The sequence below is a fragment of the Mchenga conophoros genome, linkage group LG15 (genome assembly GCF_057382185.1).
Source record: "Mchenga conophoros isolate Kocher_MC1m ecotype Shallow Benthic linkage group LG15, M_conophoros_male_GT1.1, whole genome shotgun sequence".
NCBI classification, from domain to species: Eukaryota; Metazoa; Chordata; class Actinopteri; order Cichliformes; family Cichlidae; genus Mchenga; species Mchenga conophoros.
Genome location: NC_140540.1, coordinates 37,054,345 through 37,080,649, shown reverse-complemented (window position 1 = coordinate 37,080,649; position 26,305 = coordinate 37,054,345). Strand labels below are relative to the sequence as shown.

The following is a 26,305-nucleotide window of genomic DNA, read 5'->3' as shown; positions in this document are numbered from 1 at the left end:
CAGGAGCAAAGTTGTGAATAACGCTCGTTATCAGGGTCACATTTTTTTTGAGCTTTGCTTTGGCTTCCATATTTGAGCTGACACACACAGATACACGAATACACAAATACACAACACATACACACACACAGAAAAAGAAAGATTCCCCAACACACACACACACACACACACACACACACACACACATACAGATCCTTATCCCCAATTGATTTACCACATCCCTAAACCCACCTTTGCACTCAACAAGTGTACATGCAAACACAGACACACATCCCCCTTTATCCATGCACACAGACACTTTCAGTTCATACACACCAGCATGCGTAAAGTAAAAATGGTACCTTCTTGTTGAAGTAAAAATAAGTGAACAATGAAATGGGCTACATTAGTCAACAGCTCTTTTTGTGTTTTTTTATTTGGGGGGAGGGGGGGGGCTAGCTGTGTGAGCACAGAGGAATGACCTGAAAATGCTGAAACTACAAACAACAAATTAGAGGTCAGTGCTTAGATGCACGGCGCTCATATCAAACATTCAAAGGGATGTTTTTTTTAATTTATCAAGTGAGACAGAAAGACACAAGAAAGAAAAATGGTGTAGCAGGAGAAAAGGTCAGAGGACATCAAGCAGTGAAATACAGTGAAATTCATTTTGTTTTTCTTTCTGAGTTGCTGTTTGTATTGAAAAAGAGTAAATTGCATTTCCTGGTGTGTGTGTGTGTGTGTGCAGAAATACCAAGTTGACACCAAGTTAACATGAATTTTGTGAATTTTAGATACTTTTGCAGCATATACTTTCACGCTAGGAAGGATGATTTTTTTGATTTCATGTCAATTAGTACGCAATTTATTTCGTTGGTTATTTTGTAAATTTGTCAAGGCAACAAATGTTGCTTGTAGCTGTGCAAATGAACCTCAACTTGGAGCTTTTCAGTGAGGTGTCGTCGGCTTCTCCTGACGATGTACTGTGTGTCTTTTATAGCACGCTTGAATCCACTTTGGTCCAGATATTTATAACACACACTGTGTGCTAAATGGAAAATTGGAGAGAAAGTTCTCTCTGAAGCATGGATTTCTTGGCACTGAGAAGTCGATAATCCAAAAACCGCGTGCACTGCCTTTTTTTTTTCTTTTTTTTGACAGGTCAGGCAATGCAGATTGTCAATTAAATTTGTGTCTGGTGAAATATTGATAGCCACCGGTTCTTTTTTATTTTTATTTTATTTTAAAGACCAGGTTTACGGATTCTCCTCCTAGGTTATGGATCTAGAATACGTTAATACCATCTTCCCTTCGTTTGATTTTCACTGCTGCTGCTGATAATAAATTCCATGTTGCAGGTATGAATCTCTGTAATCCCGGAACTGTGAATTATGGATATAATTTATTGGATTTTTTGGGCTCCTGCACTCATATTTTTCAATAATTAAGTGCAGAGTTGAAAAGATGCTTACTCTGTAATTCCCAGAGTCTTTTACTTGAACAGAGAATATTGAAAATATGAATGCAATTTTGACAGGAAACAAATTATAATTCCTGACTTTTATGAAGTAGTTTGCAATGCAATGAAAAGATTAGCTGTCAAGTAAAAGTATGTGAAACGGGCATATCTGCAGCATTTTTTTATTTAAAGCAAAATAAATTATTAAATGAATATAAATGAATTGTAAATACTCAGTTTTCATTAAGAGTTCAAAGTGTGTCTGCTTCATATATATCGCATCTACACATGTCTATAAAGCACCACATCAATGGGCATATAGCTTTTAAAACTTGCATGTGCGTGCGTGCGTGTGTGTGTGTGTGTGTGTGTATCCATTAAGTCTGTCCCTCTCCATCTGTCTGGGAGTGTGAATGGGCCAATTACCATTGCATTGCAGGGGTCAAGCGGGTTGACGTCTTAATTGGTTCTCTCCACAGGGCTTCTTCAAGCGCACCGTCCAGAACAACAAGCGTTACACATGTATAGAGAACCAGAGCTGCCAGATTGACAAGACCCAGAGAAAGCGCTGCCCATACTGCCGCTTCCAAAAGTGCCTCACCGTCGGCATGAAGCTAGAAGGTACAAAAACATATTTGTGTTACGCAGTTTAGCTTATCGACTCAACTAGAAATTACAAGCTTTGCTGATGTTTGGCTTCTGTAATTTGAATTAATTTTGGCTTAAACATGGGAAACTGTTGGGAAGCAATGTGTTCAGCGTGCATCAGCAGCGGTGCATTATGTGTAATGGTTAATAGTCTTTTCTGCATTAATCATATGTGTTGCTTGCAAAGTCTCACTCCTTAAAGTAACCAGTAACTATAGAATGAATGTGGTGGAGAAAAAAGAAATAATCTGTCTTATGTTTTCTGGACTGTATGAGGAGTAAAACAGGAGATACTCAGCTAAGATACCTCAAAATTCCTGTAGTTAAGTACTCGCAATTACATTCCACTGCTGCCTATAACAAGTCAGCATCTAAGCCACTTGAATGCACTACACAGCCTCCAGGTTTGCTTTGACCAGAAGTCCTTCAAAATTACATTTTACTCAGAATATCGATGTTTTTTATAGCACTTATACAGTACTGTTTTTTTACAACTTCATGAATAGTTTACCACATATTTAGTCTATTCTGGGGTTTTATAGTAAACACTACTCACTAAAATATGATCTCGATGTTACAGTACACATCTGCAGAAGTGGAAAAGCAGATACAGGCTGGGGGGTTTTCTTTCTTTCTTTCTTTTACATTGTGTGTGCTGCACCATATATTTTTCAAGATATGATGCCTGTTTGCAATTACTGTTTCTGAAAGTTGTGGAGGAAAAAATTATAACATCGAGCAGTTAAAATTGGAGGTTGAGTGCTTCTGGACTTGCACAGAGGTGTTTTAAAAAACCTCTACCCAAGTTCTGGTGAAATGACACGGCCAGTCTTTTTTCCATTAATTCACAGCTGAGCTGCACATTAGCTTTTGGTGGAAAGTATTCGTCCATGATCAATATGCATGTGAATAATTTCCTCCCATTGAGATATCCACTATTTAGAAGATGGTTAATATGTGCTCTGACAAAATGATTGCTCGTACGAAAGGAGAGGAATATATTTATTTAAACATTTAACGGTGAACATCTCAGTAATAGCCACTCTATACAGAGAACCTTGTAAAGTGAAGCCTTTCATTTCAAACCAGTGCCTTGAAATCCAGTATGGCTTATTAGTGTTTGTCACGGGGTCAGGGGGTGCTGGGGGTATCTGGTAGCCGTTGTGCACTTAGAGTTGCCAGACAAAGTAATAGATAAAATATTAGACTTGGCAGCAGACTGAGAATGGTAATGATGATACTTTTGGCTGGCCGTTTTGAGGCCTCTTTGTTTAATTTGAACACGGCTCAGAACCCTGGTCAAACATGCCCATTCAGAACTGACAGGACTGCAGGCAAAAAGAAGGGGAGGGTTCAGCTTTTTCAAAAATAATATTTAAAGCTGCCAGTTTTCCCTCACATACATTGATGATGCATTCTCTTCTGAAATCATTACATTTGGAGTGAATAAAGGGGCCTGAAGGTCATCTTTCCATTACAGCTTTGAAAGAAAAACTACATTAAAGCCAATGGTTGCAGCTGATTTGGTCCTACAAAATTACTTCAGTATTTTTAATAAAAGCAGCCGTTCTGCTATTCATCTCGTTTCAGTTTGATATTAAGACAAAATTCTTCACCCATTTGAAATTCAAACTAAATTAAAAATCCCAAGATCCCTGAAATGATCACATGCAACTAAGCAAAGTTAATATGTTAAAGAAATAAGACCCTTAGAGGATGAAAGTATAGCAAAGACAGCCTAACTAAAATCTTTCCGGAGGCTTCTCCCTTTACCTGCCATGTGTGGTTTAATTAATTGCCGTTAATAGTGAATGGCCGCTGGGCAGAATGTCCCGGCCTGTCATTTTCCAGCTGACAAGGGTGGGGAGGGGGTAGCATTTGATTTGTTTTGCTGGCGGTAACTTTCAGCTCGGGGGCAAGACGGGCCCTGCAGCACTTTGTCAGGGGCCAGAAGCTGCAATGGGTGACTCCTGCCACAGCTGGTAAAGACCTCCCATGCAGAACGGCTGACACCCCTCACCACACACACACAAACTTTGCACACACATAGAGCTCTCACCGGTAAACACATGCATATATTCATGAGAAGCCCAAGAAAGGTGTTCAGAAGGCCACAGGCAAGAGGGAGAAGCTGTCATTTCATCTGAAAGAATGTGTACAATAGCAAAAGGAGGTTTGGGGTCATGTGCTTTGTTATTACAATCTTTTCATTCCATTACACAGCAGCTTGCAGCAACATGTGATTTCAGGGCATCAAGTGGAAACCAAATGTGAGGAAATCTTGAAAGTTGACTTAAATTGCATTTTTGGGCCCTTACTTTAGGCCGTGCAGCGTTTGAGACTAGTGTAATGGAGGTGGCACTAAAGAGGTTTGTGTGTCTGTGTGTGAGAACCCTAATCTGTTTACACAGTTAGAATAGTTTTTAGAAATTTGAATGTAACTCTGCTCTATGTTACTGCAATGCCCTTTATAGTTAACAATATGCAACCGCTTGTGTTTCACTTTATCCCCGGACTAAGAGCTCAGTCCTGACTGTTCTGACACAACAACAAAAAAACTTTACATTTCAATGACGTCAGACGGAAATAATTTAAACATTGCTGCAACACATCACATTCTCCTCCGCATGCTTTTGCTGCAGGATAAGTGATTTACCTCTGACCCAGTTTGTTCAAATTCAAGATGTTTGCTGAAACAAACACTGCCTAACTTACAGTTAGAATAACGCTTGCAGAGATTGCATTTAAATTATTAAATTAACCCCAAATTTAATCCCAACAATTAACCATCAGACTAATTTGGATGAGAGTGATCTTAACCCCAATATTTAAGCTGTGTTTCTCTTCTTCTCATTTATTAAAAGTACAGTAAATATTGTCTATTTTGTGGTCATTCAGTCAATGCATCATTTTCTTTCATTTTTGGAGGATTTTTCCTATTAAAGAACAAAAAAATGAAAGAAAAACACACAAGCAAACATGGTGACGATGGGTCGGGCACATGCTGTATAGCATGTCTAGCTGTAGTAACTCAATAAGATATCAAAAGAAAAAAGATTTGATCCATTAGAACGTCATTCACTAAAGCTGATGAAGCGTGCCCTTTCCAAACAGCTCCCACTGGCGCAATTTTCTTTTTTGCTCAGTAATACAGTAGTTGCCTTGCATCATATGCTTCACTGAACTGCTTAATATTTCCTTCAAGAATACATCAAAGACAGGGCATAACAGTTGTATTTGCGATACTAAGAGTTTAAATCAGCATTGGTTCCACTGTGTGCCGTGTAAGGAAAGAGAAGATGCATAATGTTTTGTTGTCGTCTTGATGTATTTCAACAGACACAAAGAACGCAAAGCTTAATGATGTAATACAAGTTACTGACAGTTTCCTGCACATATTAAAGCGGACAGAATATTTTTGAACTAGTAAATATAAATTAGGTTTTTGAACTGCAATTATTTTTTACATTGCAGTCCTCTGTAACATGTAAATTTATTAAGAGCCCCTCTGCTGAAATTAGCAGCACCGGCTGAGTGTTTGTATATTCTTCCTTGTATCCCTCTTGTTCCAATTTTTTATTTCCTCCCTGTCTCCATCTTCCTCGCTCTGATTTGTCTTCCATCAGCCTCCTAGTATCCGCAGTGGAAGCCGGGGAGCTGTCCCATTACTTATGCATAGGTATCATAGGTATTCATGTGTGTGCATGGGATAGGGCGCATCCAGAGCAGGGGCCGGGGCCCCGACATGACAAACAGGGTGTCAGCAAGTCTCCGCGGGACCCATTAATATGCCGGCAGCCGACAGGGATCCTCACCTACGCACGCTTAATATTCCTGTATATTAAACAACCATAAATCAGAGGATATAAGCAGCGAGGGCTGTATGTGTGATGTCTTCGAGAGTTTTAGTGGCTATGTGTAGGTGTCTGCTGAGATATTGTACTTGCTATAAAAATTCAGAGTGTGCATGTGCTTGTGTTTGTACATGTTTGAGAGGTACAGGGGGCATTGGACACTTGGGAGATGATGGTTTGGTCAGTTTTGGAATTTATGGATGATGTGTGCCTGGGTTTATGCATTTGTTGTGCTCTCAAATATTTAAAAAAAGGTGAACTCAGAATGTAAGGTCGCATTAGCCTTTTAGCCTAGCTTTGGCCCCAAAGCCTCATAGCTAACTCAGGATATCCCCTCGCTCAGACACAGTGATAAAATAAAGTTGAGTCTTAGTACATGAAGACAAAAAAGGAATTTTCCTTCCTTAAAAAAATGAAATACCAGCAAAAATATTTTAATTATTAAAAATCAAAATGAAACTTAGAAGTATTCTAACTGTACAAAATAGCAAAACAACTAAATATGGAATATTAAACAATGGGTCACTCTCTTCTAAATCTTGTAAGGATGAATACATTTGTTTAAATGAATCAGCTTCCCCGAGTTATGAGCTGTCAGAATGCAGGTAGCACAGGCTGAAGAGGAGGAGTGGCAGCAATCTTTCACTGTATTTTAATAATAAAGCAAAGACCTAGGCAGAGTTATAATTGATTGAAAAACCTCCCTTTTAGAATTGTTTCCAATTTCTCACTTTTAATCTGATTTGATGCTCAGTTCTGGTAAAATAATTATAGTGGCTGATTTTAACATTCGTTTATATGTTGAAAATATCAGCGCTCACACTGCAGCTAATTTATTATTAGACTCAACTGGCTTTTTTCAAAATGTAAATGAGTTCACTCAACATCAACTCAAAGATTAGACTTAAAGTAAAGTCTAATAGATTTAAATGGATAAAATAGATTTAATGAAGCTTTATCTTCTTCAGTGACATGTCACAACACAATGCAAAGCCGCTACTTAAACTTAACAACCATGATTAAAATTTATGGGATAATTATTTAGTTAATAATGTTGCATTGTACATGACTGGATACTGGCTCTTCTGAAAAAGGAGGCAACAAATCCATACTCTTGATGCCCGGTTATAACTCACAAATGCACATACTAAAGCAGATAACCCGTACGCTGGGGAGAAAATGGCATTTCAGTGATTCAGAAGACCTTCGTTTGGCATAGAAAACTAGTTTGTTACTCTATAAAAAAAAAAAAGCCCTCCATAAAGCTATGACATGTTACTGTTCATCACGGATAGTGGAAAACCCAGGTTTGTTTTCATCATTGTAGCCAGGCTGTCATAGAGTCAGACTCTGTTGAACCTAGTATTCCTTTAACTTGTACTAGTAATGACTTTGAATTTCATCACAGGTATAAATAAAAAAAATCCTATACTTGATCCAGCTAACTCAGCTTATTGTAAACCAATTTTCTTACCTTCCTCTTATAACTACTGTTGGAGCAGTTATAAAATAGCTAACTGATCATTTTCAGGGGAAGGTCTATTTAAAGAGTTTCAATAATGATTTAGAGTTCATCACAGCACAGTAACAGCACTACTAAGAGTTGTGTGGACTCATCTCTGTGGTTGTCCTGTGCAGCATTCAAACCACTGATTACAATATTTTACTCCAGAAATGACAAAGATTGCACTGTGGGTATTAAATAAATTGGGGTGCAATGGTTTGAATCTGTCTAATAGACTAATACTAATACTAATACTTTTGACATTATACATGCTTCAGTTGGGCAATATTATTAGAAAACACTGTAAACATTTTCATTGCTATGCAGATAATACCCAGCTATATCTAGCTGTGAAGTCATATGACAAAATCAAAAAGTTACATTACAGGAATGTTTTAAAGATATAAAACCTGGATCCTCTTTAATTTTCTCCTCCTAAATTCAGACAAAATTGAGGTTATTATATATGTCCCAAATAATGTCCCAAAAATCCTTACAAGTATGGCATCTGACCGGATACTTACTCTGGATGGCCACTTTCACCACCAGTAACACTGTGAGAAATCATGGAATCATTTTTGACTAAGACATGTCATTCAGGGTGTTGGACTATCTCCTTATTATCAGATTGTTGTAAAAACTCTTTAAAAACTTTTAATCAAAAATGCTGCAGTGATAGTATGAACAGGAACAAGAAGAAGAGACTATATTTCTCTTGCTTCTCTACATTGGCTCGTTAAATTTGAAATTAAAATCCTTCTCCTCAGACTCAAAGTAGTAAATGGTCTCGCCCCGTCAAATCTTAAAAACCTGATAGTACCATATTATTCTAATTGAGCATTTCAGACTTCAGGGTTACTTGTGGTTCCTAGAATTTCTAAAAGTAGAATGGGAGGCAGCGTGATTAGTTATGCTGCTCTAGGCTCAGGTTGCTGCTACAGGTTTCTTCCTGCTAAATGGGAGATTTTCCTTCCCACTGTTTCCAAGTGCTTATTTACAGAGGTTCCCTTGATTTTTAGGGGATTTTTTTACAGAATACTGCAGAGTCCTTGAAGCCCCTTGAAGTGATTCTTGAATATCATTAGTGCATTGGTGCAATATAAATCAACCTAAATTGAACTTTTAATGTTTTGTCTCCATATATGCATTGTCCTCTTGCATTACTCACATCTTTTTCATTTACAATCTCAGGTTTGTGCACTTCTCTTTATTTTTGCCTCCGCCTTTATATCACCCAAATATTTGTCACATTTCCATACAACTCCTGTCAACCTCTGTCAATCAAGCTACGTGTGCAGTACATGCACCTTGTTATTTTTGTTATTGTATTTTTGTTCTTGCTTGCTTTTTTGTAGGCGGTTGTCATTGTCTTATGTAATATTCAGTTACACAAGTCTATGCCTCTAAAATCAGAAACAACACAAACATCCCTTACCTGACAACGCTGCCAATAAGTTTAAGTTTCAGTCTGCAACAGTCTGCAAAGTTTTTGTTAAAAGGAAATTCAGTTACTGTTGGAAATTTCAGTTTTTAACGGAGTGACTTTTTTCCCATGCTTTTCATCCTTTAAACTTACAGCATCATAAGATTTGTTTTTCATCATAGGCTGAGTCTGTGCAGCATCCAACCCTTTAACATTTCTCCACCTCACTCACACCCATTCATCCTCTACCCCAATACACAGGCATGTACCATCCTCCTCCCTCCTTTCCCTCCCCCTTGTATATTAATCTGTGTTACATGAATGCAAATCACCTTGTTTAATTAGACACAAAGAGTCTGTGTGTAAGTGTGTGTGTATGTGTGTGTGGTGGCAAGACCAACACCCCCCAAACCTGATATTCATGATGTGATGTGGGTCCCTGGGTGTGGGCAGGCAAGAAAGGCAGTCGGGGCTTAATTTTGTTTTCCCAGTAGGGCCAACTATTAGTTTCTCAGCTCATTAATTACGCTGTTGTGGAGAATCATTAATAGTTAAAGTTGCTCCAAAATAATGTATAATGGATACATTTGACATGGCTCCTGAGTTCTTCTTCTTTTTTTTTCTTTTGATGTATAATCAATTTTTGAAGGGTCATGATAATCCCTGAGCCTGGCTGAGTGGGCACTGCATGGGGTTGACCTCAAGCGTGTTAAGACATGATTGTGTGAACGTTTGCATGTAAAATCAAGTCGCCGAGATGACAGTCGCCAAGTTGACTGTCTAGCGTGCCCCCCGTCTCTTTATGCGATTCTGTGTCTGATGTTTTCTATGTTCAGGACTCTGTGTTTGCACGTGTTTTCTGCGTGTGAGTGTACGAAACGGTGATGCACACAAGCGGCATGTGGTTGTGTGAGTGTGTGCGTCTGGCCTTTCGGCTCCTCTCGCTCAGATCAGTGACAGGCACTTTTCGTGACGGAGGTCATTAAAATCACTCCCAAGGCAGCTCGGTGTCCGTGTGAGTGTGTGTCTATTCATGTATGCCTTTGTGTGGGTATCTGCCCATCTTAACCCCGAACTTCAATCCCCCACCACACCCTCTCAACACCCCCTCTTCAATTTTCTTCTTCTGTTCTTTCATTCATCCGTCAAGACATCGAGAGTCAGAGTGGATCGAGGCTGACTGGCTAAGATAGCTGATTACTCAGTGTGTATGAGCAGGTCAAATATATGTGCATTCATTAGCATATTCTTTTTGTATATGTGAAATTCTTTAAAAGAAAGAAGACCTTTAAGTCTACAATAAAACCCAAGTTGATATTCTGAAATATTGGTGTTAGTGAGTGTTTTTCTGCTGCATAGTGTCCCAGAAGTCCGTTAGCTGGTTGCACACTGGGCTACGAGAGCCTCGTCAGAGTAAGAGGTAATTAAGTATGAATAATTAACACCAGCGCCCCCCAACTGAGAGACAGCAGAGCGGCTTCCCCATGGCAGCAGTTCGACAGATCACACATGGCCCTCGTAGCAGTCCACTGTGTGCCCAGTTCGTTCATTATAAATACCCACAGCACAGACTCGTTGTGATCCTCGCCACAGGATGCTGCACCGAGGGGGGAGACAGGGGGCATCATGGGTATGTTTGTTTCACCAGAATAAAGAGACACAATGTACTTATTGTCAGGCTTTTAAGCTTTTGTTTTTTTGTGGGAGTTTTGTTAAAAAGAAAAAAGATTCTGGTAATTGACCGTGGTATTTTAATGGTTTTTGGAACTTCATATTCAGATACATTTTTAAAACATGTATTTTGGAAAGAGAGCTGGCGTATCCTGTGAGATTATACCCACATCTAGCTGTTGAGGTGAATAGTTTCTGTATGGCAGACCGAGACAGCCAGCTGCACAGCGATAATTCTGCAGAGTGTTTCATAGAGTTTCTAGTCAATGAGTAACATTGCTATCTGTGAGCTCTGTGGGGTTTAAGAGTCAATGGGTAAATGTCAAGTGCAATCACCACAGGAAAACTTTTGCCCTACATACAAGTTACATATGAAAAGTTCATATCCAAACATCATAATTACTTTTACAGTCTGGAACGGTACTCTAAAGGCTTTTTCTACTTACAAGCACATGTGAGGTTATCAGGCATGTAATCTTTAGCAGACTATTGTCTCTTTGGATTATGAATCTCTTTGTTGAATGGATTCATCATTCTGGATGAAATAACTTTTGGATGAACATGTGAAAAATATTTAGGATTGCATATACTAACTGCTTATTCTATGAAACCTCTTTAAGAACTATAACTGTGAACTTTAAATGCAGCTGACTGTATGTTCCTTTTTTGTCTTCTTTTTCATCTCTCTGCCCGTCAGCTGTGCGAGCGGATCGCATGCGGGGCGGTCGCAACAAGTTCGGCCCAATGTACAAACGTGACCGAGCCCTCAAGCAGCAAAAGAAGGCGCTGATTCGAGCCAACGGCCTAAAGATTGAGGCCATGAGCCAGGTGATGCAGGCCGTACCCACTGACCTCACTATCTCTTCAGCCATCCAGAATATCCACTCTGCAGCCTCCAAGGGCCTTCCACTGAGCCACCACGCTGGCCACCACACCAGTCACCACCACCACCACCACCACCACCACGGCACAGCCCTTCCCCCAACAGACTACGACCGCAGCCCATTTGTCACTTCGCCAGTAAGCATGGCAATGCCACCACATGCCGGCAGCCTGCAGGGCTACCAGGCAGCCTACGGACACTTCCAGGGCACTCGCACCATCAAGTCTGAGTACCCAGACCCATATACCAGCTCACCAGAATCCATCATGGGCTATGCCTACGTTGACGCCTACCAGTCGGGCTCACCACCCAGCTTCCCACACCTGATTGTAGAGTTGCTTAAATGTGAGCCAGATGAGCCGCAGGTTCAGGCCAAGATCCTAGCCTATCTACAGCAGGAGCAGGCGAGCCGGGGCAAACACGAGAAGCTCAATACCTTTGGCCTGATGTGCAAGATGGCCGACCAAACACTCTTCTCCATCGTGGAGTGGGCACGCAGCAGCATTTTCTTCCGAGAACTCAAGGTATGTGCGCACAAGTCTTTAAAATATGTTTACATTTGAATGTGAGAAGCTGTTTACTCTACATAAATTGAATTATTAGCCAACACTGGTTTTCATAGTTTGGCCCATCATTTTGATCAGTTATGACAGCATACTGTTTAAGCTTTAATTCCATCTGCAGTAAGTCTTCATGCCTTTAATAAATTATCCTGCATTTCTTTCCACTGCTAAATCTTTCACCATGTTGCCATTCATAATTGACAATACTTTACCCAGTTCACAAACATGTGCTTAATCCTTTATCTTCAGCAGACCTTTAATCTCCCTTTTAATGCCACGGAGCACGCTAACACTGAGTGCACAAGGCTGTGGGGGGCAGTGGCAGGTCTGTCCATTGCTGCCACTGCTGCGTGTCCCATTGCCTGATCAAAATTCAGCAGCCAGTTGTATTTACCCCGTGCATGACACATTTTTGCTATGGGTTTTGAAAACTTTGACTGTGAGCTTCAGGCACATTTCATATTAACAAGGCCCTAGTCTGAGGGTTTTATGTGAACAGAATACCATCCCTTTTAAATACTTCTCAGATCTACACAGACATGCGCTGTGTGATGACATGCGATACTATGACTATAAAAGCAAAAATAAAAAAGTCTTTTGCGTTTTAAAAATTTTTTAAACTGAGTTCTAATTAAATAACAGTTAAACCTAAGACTCTGCTCCTCCTAACCCAGTTTTTTAAGGTTTATGTAATCTGACAAGCCTAGTAAAATGGCAACATTGTATCCTTTGTCCAGATCACAATTACAACTGACCACTGGATACCATCCACAAATGCTTCACTGTAACACGTGATCATTCTTTCTCCTATTCATCACAGAGCACAAGGGAGATTTTCTGGTGTGTGTTTGCACACTTGCACTTTATTTGCTCTGAATGAAGGTTAATGTTCAGAGCGACATGAAAGGCATTTGATTAGTCTGTGCCTCACCTGTTTTTCTTCCCCTTGTCTGATTCTTTTTCTGTTTGTTTCACACCGCATCGCCGAAGGCTCAGCTGCATATTCATGGGCCAGGGCCTGTTGCAAAATCCCCTCCAAATATTTAATATTATTTTGTTTTCAAAGGGGAAAATAACAAATGAAAAAATGCAATATTAAAAACAGAGCCAATTACAGCACAGATAAGAGTCCTTGAAAAACACATGTTGACATTTAGCACACGCCGTGTCCCCACTATTGACATTTTTGAGATCTGTATTTGCATTTACCTCAAATGCATAGCACACACACACAGACACACAAAGGACCTTTGTAGGGTGTGGCCACAGCTAATAATTGTGTGTGGCTTGCCAATTAACTTTGAATGATCATTTTTGCTCCATTGTGAAGCATCTCTATTTTTCTCACTCTCATCCTAATTCAATGATCTCACCCACTTGTGTTTGTCACTCCCTGATTTGCTGCTGAATGGGCTGTCATTATGTTTGCCTAATGACTACCCATATTACAGAAGCTTGATAGTAATTGAGCCGAGTGCCTGTTACAAAGGTAGAAAATGACCCGGGCTCTATGCAGGAGAAACCTCTTGCTCTACCCCAAACGGTTACAAAAAATAATCTCCTGCTTGTGTTGCACAAGACCCAGTGTTTTTTGGGGAGGTGGGACCACGTTTCACTCAAGTAAGAGAGATAATTGAACTTACCCCACTTCCCCTATTTTTGAAGGGTCATCTGAAGCACAAGAGGGCCTGACAAATAATGTGCTAGCTGCGGCACTGACAGATTTTCCCACAGTCCTCGTCTCCTCGCTTGTTTCTAATTAACAGCTACAGGGAGGACTGGTGAAGAAAGATTAATGCTGGGGAGAATATGCAAAGCACGGGCTAGCCAAACTGATCAGCTCACTCTGGATTGTCTGATGCTGCTATTGAACGCATTTTAAAATCTACAAAGTATTTGCTTTGTGTTTTTCAGCCATATGAGCTTAATAATTGTGTGTCAATGCATGGTGCCATCCTTTACATATTTTTACTGTGCAAATTAAGCAGAAAAACCCACCCACGACCTTTGTTCTCCACCTTTATCTCCTTGTAAACAAATCTTTGTTTCCTTTTGACTATATGTGTGTCTGTGTTGGTACAGCTAATGGTGCACGTTGTAGTGTTTCATACTGATTGCTGATTTGATAAGACATGTATAAATCCTTCATCAGCTCCTCTAACTATTAAATCTGACTTTAAGACATGAGGTTGAGCCTGAGACCAGAAAGAGAGGAAGCTGAGTGGAATTAAAAGTTTGTCACTGCAGTAGTGTGGCACTGTAGGAAGTTATAAATACGCTTTCACACACACACACACACACAAAGATATCCACATTAAGACACGGACACCACTCACCCATAAAGCACAGCCCCTTTCACTATTATTAGCTCTGTAAGAACAAAAGAATTTCTCTGGTCATAGAGCCAAGCTGGAAGGGTGTGTGGGAGGCATCTGCCAAAAAAGTGTTTAAAGATTTAGTTTCCATAAGTTGGCCTCGGTCACGAGACTCATAAATATTTAGTCATTAAGGGGACCTTCTAAAGAGCACTCCCTATTCTTTTCCAGTGCGGCGCACTACCTCTCGCCCTCCCTCTCTTTACTTCTGGGAATGAGGCATGACGTGAGGAACATTTCTTACACCTTGGATCTGAGAAGTTGGGGTGGGCTCTCTCCGCCAACCTACTTCACTACTTCAGTTCTGATTGGTTTAACACATTGACAATTAGATCGAGGCAGGTCTGGTGCACTGGTTTTAAAATCCGTTTTAAAAAAAGTGGCATGATGAGGGAATGCTTTGGCAGGGTTCGGAGTTTTATAGAATTTTACGTGAGTTGAAAACAGGTGGATTCGTGATTCGTGTTCTGTTATTTATATCAGAACTTGACCCTGCGTTTGCCAACAAAAGATGCAGTTAATGGTTTTAATGATTTTTCATTGAAAGATTAGTTTTTGCTCTTTTTGCAGAAAGCCACTGACTATACATTTGTCTTATTTTCCAAAGGGTAAATAAGGTAAAAAAGGGATTTATTTGTGTATACAAAAGTATACACAAACCATGCTTAATCCACTGTGTTCCACACTTAAATGTAGTGTATCCCAGAGTTTGTTCGCTCTGGGGGGATGGGTGTTTGACAATGCGTTTGTCGTTCAGAGACATTTGCTGGCACTGGGCGGATGCTGTGATATCCCTCCCCAACCTTCTCATCCCCTGTCCTGCCATGAACCCCACTGCCTGCTCCGATACATTTGTGCATGGTAAAGAAAAGAAAAAAATCTTTATTATGCTCATAAAGGGAGCTACAGGCTTTTTGCAAAAAGATTGCTTTTTGGTGGTACTGGATTTCACAGCTGTACTACACGTGATGGTAACCCCTATAAAGAACAAATCAATGAACCCCCATAGTTAAAGTATTAGCAAGCACACTTTTCAGAAGGGCTTTCTAGGAATTCTCTCACTGAAGCAAATCTAGATGAAGGAGAATGATGGAAATACAACACAAAACCTCCCAACAAACAACTTCATGAAAGCATTTCATGTAAAACAGTAACCTCCCATGATATTTAGAAATTTGTCAACTAAAGTTTGCTTTACACAGGAATATAAATCAATGTCCACTATAATAATAATGAAAAAAGGGCTACTGAAAACAAGACAGAGCAAGAACACAAAAATGAAAGTGCAAGTAAAGCGAAGTGATTCACCAAACAAGCTGCAGAAAAAAAAAAAAAACAAGAAATTGTCATAAATCAAACCGCCCTTGAAAGAGATGAATTTGTAACAGAAGTAAAGGTTTGTCTTACAAATGCTTTTAAAGTACACACGTGAGGTAAAATATCAGACTTTTAAAAGGATCAAATAGTTTAAGTTGCTCCTTGACAACATTTAAACACTTTGACTAAAAAGACGATGTCATGTGTTTTTGTAAAACTGGTGAAGACAGCCATTAAAAAAACAAACAAACAAACACTCTGTTCCTGTTTTTACTGAAAATTGGAATACAAGTGTTTGCATGAGTAGTTGGACTTTGTGTGTGTGTGTGTATGTGTGTGTGTGTGTTCGTGTGTGTGTGTGAGGGTGACTCATACCACGGTGGTCTGGTGCTACCCTCTCCTCCATTGTTCCAGCTTAAAGATGGCTAGCCTGACTCCCACCACAAACACAATGGGAAGGAGAATTTAGCAGGGCGATAGGGACTATTGATGATTCATATGTTTATATCTTACCTTCCTAACTGTACTCCCTTTTCACCACAGCTACCCCACCCTCTTTCCTCTCTACACCCTTTAATAAAAACATGTGTGTTCGGTGGTGGGACAACAAGCGCTTTTGCGTGCCTTGTCAACACACGGCATACAGAAGTTAATGTACTAAAAGGAAGCACCCTGTCAGACAAAGGCTCATAGGTAAAGTAGTGCCGTAAAGCTACTACTCTTTAGCAATAGCACAGTAAAGAAAATGTGGTACAACTCTGTAATAACATAGTAGTAACTGTGAGTAACACTAGACTAAAGTGAATATAAATGGGGCAACAATATGATAATCCATGATGTAATGTGCAATGTGAACTACCATTTCCAAATTATTACTGTACTATTGCTATGAAATTTTGCCTCACTGGCGGGGGTGCATTTCTTTTTCCACATTATTAGCCATTAGATACATTTTAGATCCCAGCTTCAAAGACATTTGCACTATTTTTTTTTTCAAATCTCAAATGTCTCATATAAGGTGAGCAAGAACTGCATGTTACTTCAATTATCTGCTGAAAGTGACGTAGCATTTTAAAAGATAATTCAAATACCCAAACCTGTGTAACTATATATGTATACTCAGTCCACCCACCTGAAAAAAATGGCACAGAGTTAAAACACCCGTGACATTTTTTAAATGTGGCATTACTGTTTCTATTAGTTGTCCAGCGACAGTTGTTTGGAGGAGATCCATTTAGGTTTTTATGCCTCTCTGTTTCTCTCTCTCTCTCGTTTTTCTGTTTTGCTCTGCTCTGCATGTAGCGGCAATGGCAAAAGCAGAACTGAGGCCCATTATGTTGAGGAGGAACTGTATTAGAAGTCTCGTTCCCTGGGAAAGCTCCCAGCTGAGATGGGACGGCCATATTGGATAAACAGATGGCGGGGGAGAGGAAAGGACAGGCGAGGAGAACAGAGGTGAAACAAAGAGGGGAGATGAGAGAAGAGATGGGTAGACGAGGAATGCGAGAAGAGAGTGGGGGGAGAGGGAAGGGAAGGAGAGGGAATAACAAAGAGGAGCGGGTGGAGGAGAGAAGGAGGGAAAAAGGAGGAGAGGAGAGGAGAGTTGCAGGTCATACCTCGCATCTTTATGTCAGCTTTCTTTTAAATATAGGCAGGAATGCAAACAATTTAATAAGCCCAAATTGAATACAAATCATAACTTAAATTTTAAGAGCTTTATAATAAAGTGTTGTTATCATAACAGACCAGTCCGCTAAGATACCAAATTAGCACTGTGTTGTGTTATTTTGTACTTCAATTTTACTTCCAGTTTAGTTTATTGATTCCTATAAATAAATACATTTCATAAGGTTTCATGAACACACAAAAATCTGCAGAAATGTGCAGCAGTCTAACAAATTAGACAAGTAGTTTTAAGCAGTAGAATTATTTACAGCGCTTACTCTTCTCCTCCAGTTTAATCGACTCCTCTCAGCTGCTGCGTGTCAGTCAATCACACCAGATGACAGATCCCTCGGGTGGGACAAGAGGGGAGCTGATGTTCACATCTCACACCTGAATATTCTCCACTAATAGATTTACCTGAGTGAATAATGTAAGGTCCTCTGATGTGCCCCCGCTCTGCCCCGGTGCATAATTTCAGCCCCCTCCTCGACCTCTTTCCCATCTACATCCATAAATATTACATTAATTTACTTTGGTAAAATTATATTTACAAGTTCAGACTGGATGGTCTTTTTTTTCCTGCAGTCTTGGTTCTCTCCCCTCTGCACACATGTAGTCTACTCCCCCACCTCGTTTTTCTATAATCTATTCAGAAGCAGCTTTTATTTTCAAGGTGCATGTGCACGTTTCTGTGTGTGTTTAAGTGTGTTTGTGTGTGTGTAATAGGAGGGGGTATATTGCCCCTGCACTGCGTTGACCGGTGATTGCACCTTTTCTTTTTTTTTTCTTCACACCCCATAACTGAGTGGAAATTAATAAGTCGTTTTAGGCGTGATCTGTGAACCCTGGGAAGTGGTATATCTATACCACCATCCACACACACACACGCAGAGATCCGGAGCCTCAGGCTGCAATGTCTGTCTTGTCACAGAGGTCAACCCCCTCCACCCCTTACCCCACCATGCAACAACCTCCTCTCTCAACACCGCCAGTCCTGACAAACTGCAAGCGTGATGGGGTTGGCGGACACATGCGTTTGGCAGAGATTTGTAACTGTGTCCCTGCTCCATTGAATTTGAATTATTTTGCAGGTTGTGCCGCACCCTGGAAACACACACACATACCACGGCACCCTTACTTTACAGGGGATAAAAGGAAGAAGCTATAGAAAAGGACAGTGAGAGGGATGTTGCCAAGTGTGGGGAAAGATGGCACACGGGATGTTTAAATTAGTTATAGAAATAGTAAGAGAAAGAAAGAAGGGGTTCAAAAAAGTTGACCAAAGGAAAATAATAGAGACATAAGATGAGAAATTAAGAAAATATTACAAGAAGATAATAAAGGGTCGCTAGAGAAGGACAGAAAGAAGAAAATAAGGAGGAGGGGAGGGGGTACATGGGAAGATGAACAAGGGACTGTGAGAGGTAACAACCAAGGGCAAGAGGAGGAGGAGGAAGAGGAAAAGAGGGGGCACAGTGAAGGACAACAGGGGAGGGTGAAAAGAGAACCGGTAGGTTGGTGGGGTAGGGTGCGGGGTGTAAGGAGGGAACAGGTGGAAGGTTAATGGGCCTGGAGCAGATCCACCAGACGCTCTTGGGCTTGATATATGGGGCCTGGGCCTGGCGCGGGGCGTAGGCTTTCAAAGATATATTATTTCATTTGAGGAGCAGCAGTATTCTGGCCGACAACCCCTCCACCCACCCTCACCCCCCCGATCCCCCACCAACACCCCCCACAGTCCAGCATTTGTCCAGTGATAGATGACATACACGCACACACGTGTGCGCAACCCACCCTAAAACACACACAAATGCATGTACAGTATTGTCCCCCCTGTGACAGACACACACACACCCCTTTGATTCTGCACAGACTTTTTTTGTTGAAGTCGGCAGACGACCAGCCTCACTTATTTTAGCTATTTGTCCCTGTTTACTTGTCTATTACATGTTCGGTCTTTCTTTCTTTCCTTCCTTCTCTCTCTCACCGTCTCCCTTCTGCTGTTATGTGTCTCCCTGGCTGCCGGCAGGTCTTACGGCCGCCTGTGTGTTTTTTTAAGTTGCTATTTTAGTTGTAACAATATCTCTTTGATCAGCAGTACTGGGTAGGAGCAGCAGCAGTTCGGGGGATACTTATAGGAGGGAGAGGTTGGTGTAGGTTCACAAAGGCCTCTTTTCATTCATAAATTATTGACCATCATGCAGACATCACTCTGTCTTTTTCATAAATAGTGTAAAAAGGCCCTCCTGATTTTTTTTTTTGCAATACAAAATGGGAAAAGTCGATTTTTTTGGATCTGTTTTAAAGACAGTGTATGGGCAGTCAAAAAACCATAAATCATATATGACTGAGGCAGTTCTTTAGCTAGAAGGCTCCAGTTTGGACGTCCTGAATATGAGCCTTACACTGAAGTGTCCCGCTGCAAGATACGGAAGCTGTGAAATGCTATTCTCACAGGTCCCACGTGCAAGTGAAACATGGAAATGCATGTAAAATATTGTATTTGCCTCAGAGAACAGCACAAATAAATAAAAAATAATAATTTTCTTCTAAATCAATATTTATTTCCTAACATAGCAGTCTGAATTTTTGAACAGCCTATACAACTTAGGCTGCTTTGACTGCAAGCAACCACCGATTTGACAGAAAGCAAAATTTCCAATGTCCTCTTCACTTCCCCTGATAGTCAGACTGAGCTTCAAAATACAGCCATTTCAAATACTGGACGGGTCCCATAGGTCCATCCCGGGGGGATGGCGGGAGGCCGGAAGGAAGAACAGGAAACTTGTTAAAAGAGAAGATTTAAGGTCACCTGTCCCAAAGGAGCGGCAGCTTTAAGGAGACGACGGGGGTTGGGTCGTTTTAAGCATGTGCAAAGTCTGCTCATCTACTTGTTGCTTTGATGAGGGATGAAAGGCTGTCATGAAGTACAAGTTTACAGAGCTCTGAGCAATGATAGACTCAACTGTCCTCAGCATTATCTCTTCCTTGCGCCACTTCTTTCTCTCACAAGGACCTTTCTTTTTTCCCACTGTTTCGACTCTTAACCGAAATTGGAACTCTGCATGCGAGAGCACTGATGAGACATTCAGTTGTTGACAGATGGACATCACTGGATATTCACCACCCAACTAAACCTGTAAAAGAGATTTGTTTTTTTGCTTTTGTAAACTTCTGTCTGTCTCGGCCTTTTGCCGTTTTCCCCCCTCTCGTCTTCAACCCACTGCTCATTTAGCAGCAAAGAAAAGCAAAAAAATTGAATAAAATAAAAAAATTGCCTCCACCTCCTCTCGTAGTTTTTCATTTTCAAGCAAGTTAACACGGGCTGATTCGCATTTGTGAGCACTTTGGGCATCCGGCAGGAGAAAGAGCAGGTTGTGTTTAAGTCTTGTTTGAGAATGATCAGGGTAAAAGCCTTTTTTATTGGCAGGTCATGCTGCTTGTTAAGACGGTGGCGCAGGTGACTGGGCTGTGCTGTTAGCCTCTGTGGCCCCCGAACTAACACTGTTGTTCTTTCGCAAGTTGGCAACAGTCAGTCAAATCAGCCGGGAGAGACGGGCAGATATAGATAGAAGGGAAAGGAAGTGGGAATAAAAGACAAAGAAATTGGGTAAACAAAGTGGATATTGGAACTTGATTTAGCTGGCTGGGCTGCTAACAAATCAACTCAAGGGAGTGTAAACATTTTACACACTCCAAAGTACAAAGCAACTTTCTCGCTCCTTCCACCCCCACCCCCCTCCACACACACACACACACACACACACATATGCTGCTGTGCTTCTAATTATGAGCCATGTTAAATCTGCCTTTTATCCAGAAACCTTTCCACCCCACCCCAGCTTCCCATTAGAAACACTGAAAGCCAAAAGATAAATAAAAAAAATGCAGCCCATTGTGATTTGCAGACGCACAGGGTGGCACTATGTTGTCAGACGACTGGGAAATATACAGAGACAAGTCCTGGCATTTTGCTTCTAAATACTTCCCTGCTATAGGGTTTCCTGGAGGTCACAGGGGCTGAGGTGTGGCTGCTGCAACCTTAAGCTAACCCCCCAACCTCTAAACTAAATTCACCATTCAAAAGTATGCAAACATGTCAGCCAATTCATCTTCCTCTCTTGCGCTCGCCAGAACCAAAGCACAGTTTTTGATTACTTCATCTATTTATATTATAAACAAAGTAAAATCCAATATTCATTGCTGGAGTAGCTGAATAACATATATCAGATTTACATAATTATAACTCAACAATTATCTACCTGATTTAAATTCAGTGCATACAGTTTAAGCATGTTACATTACATATGTTCTTTATGTTGGAAAACTCCACCTACTACAGTGATAGAAGGAGATATTTATATGTCAGGTATCTAAGTGTGAGTAACTTCTTTAGACAATGACTTGATTGTCTTTCACACATTTACCAGAACACACACCTAGCTTTTAGGTAAGATAAAAATAAATAACCAAGCAATATACACACAGAGTGCCCTTTGGTTCCTATGTGCCCATTTTACGTGGCCTTTATTATCTGCGTGTAATCCAGCCTGCCTACAAGTTGGGTCCGTGTCTGCTGCTTTCGTCACAAAGCTGTCAACAGTTGTGCCCCTAGGTCTATTTTTGATGCTTATTTATGGCTCATCTATTCTAGACAGGGAGTGGGGAAGCTTCGGGGCCTGGGGGGTCCAGGAGACAATAGATAAGACAGTGGTGGACCACAGTCAACAGCTTGCTGGCTAGTTTTACACTTAAAGACTCGAGCGGTATTTATATTCAACGGTGATTGAATTTGTACACCGATGACTGATGTGTGCAGTTCGTCGGAGTAACACTAGACACTGTGGCTGTGTTATGACAACGGGCGAGAAATTTCAACGAGGCTGCACGCCAGCCAGCGACCCAGCCGAGAAAACGGCCCAAGCCCTCCCGCCAAAGTAGGACAAAAGCACCTGTTCCCTATTCCTACTTTAGCCGCTCTTTTCTTTGCCGGTTTTTGCTCTTGCTTTTCTTATATCTTTTGCACTAGACCAGGACTTTTTTATGACTCTCACACCATTACCTCTTGCTCACCTCACAATCTGTCAGACTCTTTCTCTGTTCTCCCCAAAAGCCATAAGTGCGAACCTGGCACGAGCCACGGATAAACGATTCCATACATGTGAAATAAAGGCATGGCACTAATAATAGCCATTACAGGCCCTGCGTTCTTTTCGGATTGCGCCCTCTCAGAAGGGGATTAAAAAAAGGCTTTTCGGGCAAAGCTGAAACAATGACGAGCAATAAACCAAATATGCCGAAAGGGGACTTGTTGGGAGAGGTGTCGACAACGTCATTAAACCTCTAGAAATTAACCAGTGAAGCTGAAAAAAATGCAAGGTTTTCAGGTGGCAAGCCATAGTCTCACCTTCCCTCAGGGCAATGCTTTACACGCCACATGTTGCACTGCACTTCCCATCATGAGCAGCCGCACCACCAGGCCCGCAGCAGCCATGCTATACAGAGATATCTTTTTCCAAATCCAGATGCATTCGTGGCAGTTTCTGTCAGAGAAGGCCTGGAGATGCACTTCAGGGAGAAGCAGGGCCCCATCTGTTCTGCGGCACTGCGGTTCTGATACCTCGTCTTCCTCTGAGTTCGGCGGTTTACATATCACAAGAGCTCTGGAAAGGCTCAATTAAGCAATTCAGATATTTAATTTGTGCATCAAGGGCTCTGATCCCAGTGATCTCTGGAGCTGCGCCACATTTAAATGTGGATTCACAGCTGTTTTCTTAAAAATCCACCACCCCATTACAACCCCCCAAGGAAAAAACAAAACAAGGGGGAAAAAACCCCCATCCTCCCCCAGCGCGTCACACACTAATGGGAATATGTGTCTCCCACCCTCTCAGACAGAAAGCATCACAGCGTCAGTCTGTGCATTTTAAAACAGCTCTGGTCTTCTATGCTGGGTTAAGGTATATTGCATATGTGTGTGTCTGTGGGTATATGTCTGTCTGCGTGTGGGAGAGGAAGAACGAGCAAGTTAAAGAAGAATGTCTCTGCTGTTCTGAATAATACAAAAGGGTGAAGGCTTCAGCCTCCTGTCTTCTTTGGCTCCTCTTTTGCGTGTCTTCCTTTCCTCTTAACATCCAGACATCCAGACAAGGATTATTGGCAAATTTTCCAGCGTCTGTCAATCGAAGTCGCACACACGCACACACAAACAGTTACACCAGGGCACACTTACACATACGCAGAGAGGTTTTTACTTTGTATGTAAAGGGTCACCTCTTTTCAACAGAGCAACTTCAGTATGCGTTTGCATTGATTCGACAGGTCTCTGGTACTCTCTAAACGGGATGCTATTCTTCCAAAAGATATTCCTGTATTTTGCTCTTTGATTTTGATGCTGGTGGAGGGGGCAGTCTAACCTGCTCTCAAATCCACCAGAGCAGATGAGATCAGGTGACTAGAAAATTCATAGCTTATGATTTACATAATATTCATACTCATCAAACTATTAACTGACCCCTAAGGCCCTATAGATGAGGGCTTTGTCATTCTGTCATTGATTTGCGATGACACTTAGCTCTGAGGGGGCTAAATCGAGCCAAATCCACGCTACCCCCCACCTCCTCCACAGCATAACGAGACCGAAGGATGTCTTCACTTATGGGTAAAAGGTAAAGGATTTTTCCTTTACTTTGTGACTTGTTTGTTGATTCCTGTGCCTAAACCATCTTTCTCATTTACATCTGACTGTCATAACCTTTCACTAAACCAAATCCAAAGCCACAATTTTAGCCAGCCCACAATCACAACAAAGTCAAATCCATACTTGCATATATTCGCAGTCTTTTACTCCCCAGCGTACCATGCATCCCCTCCACATGCCTTTCACACCCAGCACACAAACACCTAGTCATAAATTGCAGCATTAGCTCAAATAATGATTGCACAGCGTGAAAATCCAATGGCTGGGGCTTAATGCCTTGGAATCGCCTTGTAGATTAAGCTCGGGGTGTGTATTTGTGTGTGCTTGAAGAATCTACGAGGGGTTGGGGGGTTGCTGATGGATCAATAGGATTTCTGTGGTCAGTGCCTCCCAGCCAGGAACCTTATAGAGAGTCTACTGGCGTTACTCGTTTGACTTTGTTATGGCATGCATTTTCTCACTGCATTTGATGGAGGAGGTGGGGTGGGAGAGTGGAGAAGCAGGAAGGCAGAAATATTCATGTAGGTATGGATATTATTGGCACCCATTTGCAACTATGTAGGTCTTAACGTGATTGCATCCAAGTGTTTGTGCCTGTGTGTGTGTGTGTGTGTGTGTGTGTGTGTGTGTGTGTGTGTGTGTGTGCCTGTGTGTGTGTGTGTGTGTGTGTGTGTGTGTGTGTGTGTGTGTGTGTGCGTTTGAGTGTAAAAGGAAGGGTTACTTTTGGGAGATGCCATTCCCTGGGCTGCATGTGTATTAGCGGTCTAATGTTCATGTGAATAATTGATCAGGGCTTCTCTGTGTTTTTGATAATTAGTTGATAGCTTCTTAGCTCTAAGCCCTGAGATTTCTTGCATACGTGTGTCTGTGCAAGTCTGTGTGTATGTGTTTGTGTGTGCACGCAGGCTGGGGTGGGGCTAAGTTATCTATTTCTAAGGTACCTTGGAAACAATAGTGCCTCGAAGTCATGCGCTCATGGATTAACTTTCCTCAGAAATTAAGCAACAGTACATACATTTCTTTCTCATTAACTACCTACATGTCTCACACTCTCTCGGAATAAAATTTATTGCAGCTCCCTGTTTTTGAACCTCGTGCAAGATTAAAATACAACTTTTTTCAGTCATTATTTATATACTTATAAAATAAAAATGGCTGACATTACCTACAAGACTTTTTTATGCATGTCTAGTAAACAGTCTAGTTGTTTCAGACAACAATAAACACTGCATGCATGAAAAGATATCTATTGAAATTCAGGTCTGGCCTCTCACTGGTCTGTTCCTCTTGCCTTATCGATTTTTCCATCTTTCATATGCTTATGCATCAAGTAAAAACAGAATAGGAAAGTTTGGGCGTGCTTGGTTCATCCTCAAATCCCTGCGCTGATATCAGACAGAGAGGAGTGTTTGTTGCCATCATCAGCGACCTTGAGAAAACAAGACAATCTTCCCATTGCAGCACCCAGACCCGCAGACATGCTTTGTTTTTTTCTTTCTCTAGCATGTAGTGCCACACTTCTCCTAGCCTGCGTGCGCAGTTGTTGTATCAAGTTTCTGCTGTTAAAAGCATCTTTTTTATGTTAATAATGTATTAATTACATATTTATTAAGCACACTGTTACACTGTTTACAGTGGTTTCCTGTATTAGTGGCATCAGTGTGTGTTGAGGTAAAGCCCAGGCAAGCGTGCACAGCTTCGTCAGGCCCGTGTCTTGTTTCCTCTCAGCTCAACAAGGCTCAGGACACATGTACTCGGAGCGGAATGGAAGAAGACAGGGTGAGCAAGGGCAGGGCGGGAAAGAGTCCGTGCCCAATCACTGTCTCGGTTTTTGTTTTGCTGGGGGGGTTTTTCAATGCGGGACCTGGACAAGAAAACAAATGCCATAATGTGTAGAGACGAAACGATGCGAAGCTGGGAAGAGGGAAAGAGCACTGCCAATCGAATGTGCGGTATTGTAGAGGTCAGAGGTCGGCCTCCGGAGTCCGTTAATGCGGTCACCGTGGGAACCAATCAATCACAGTGCCTCAGCAATATCGATCAGACATTGGGGCACACGCACGCTGAAACACAAAGAATTCTTTCTGACACACACACACAGAGGACAGCATACATCCACTCACACAAGCCTCTCAGTCTCGCTCTCAGTCCAACACACAGTAAGTGCATATGCAGCGACACACAAATGCTCATTCAAAGCATCTAGGTAGGTAGATAATTACAAGGCATTACAAGAAAAATACTTCGAAAAGAAACGGCTTGTT

At 41.4% G+C, this 26,305-nt stretch overlaps 1 protein-coding gene across 1 annotated transcript in view; it reads left to right on the top strand.

Moving 5' to 3' along the window:
* Nucleotides 1-26,305, top strand: part of nr5a2 (nuclear receptor subfamily 5, group A, member 2) — a 68,984-nt gene that overhangs the window by 5,707 nt on the left and 36,972 nt on the right. Inside the window, exons 3-4 of the mRNA XM_085248211.1 lie at nt 1,918-2,059; nt 11,236-11,945. Of these exons, the coding sequence (XP_085104337.1) occupies nt 1,918-2,059; nt 11,236-11,945 (852 nt within the window). The remainder of the gene's footprint in view (nt 1-1,917; nt 2,060-11,235; nt 11,946-26,305) is intronic.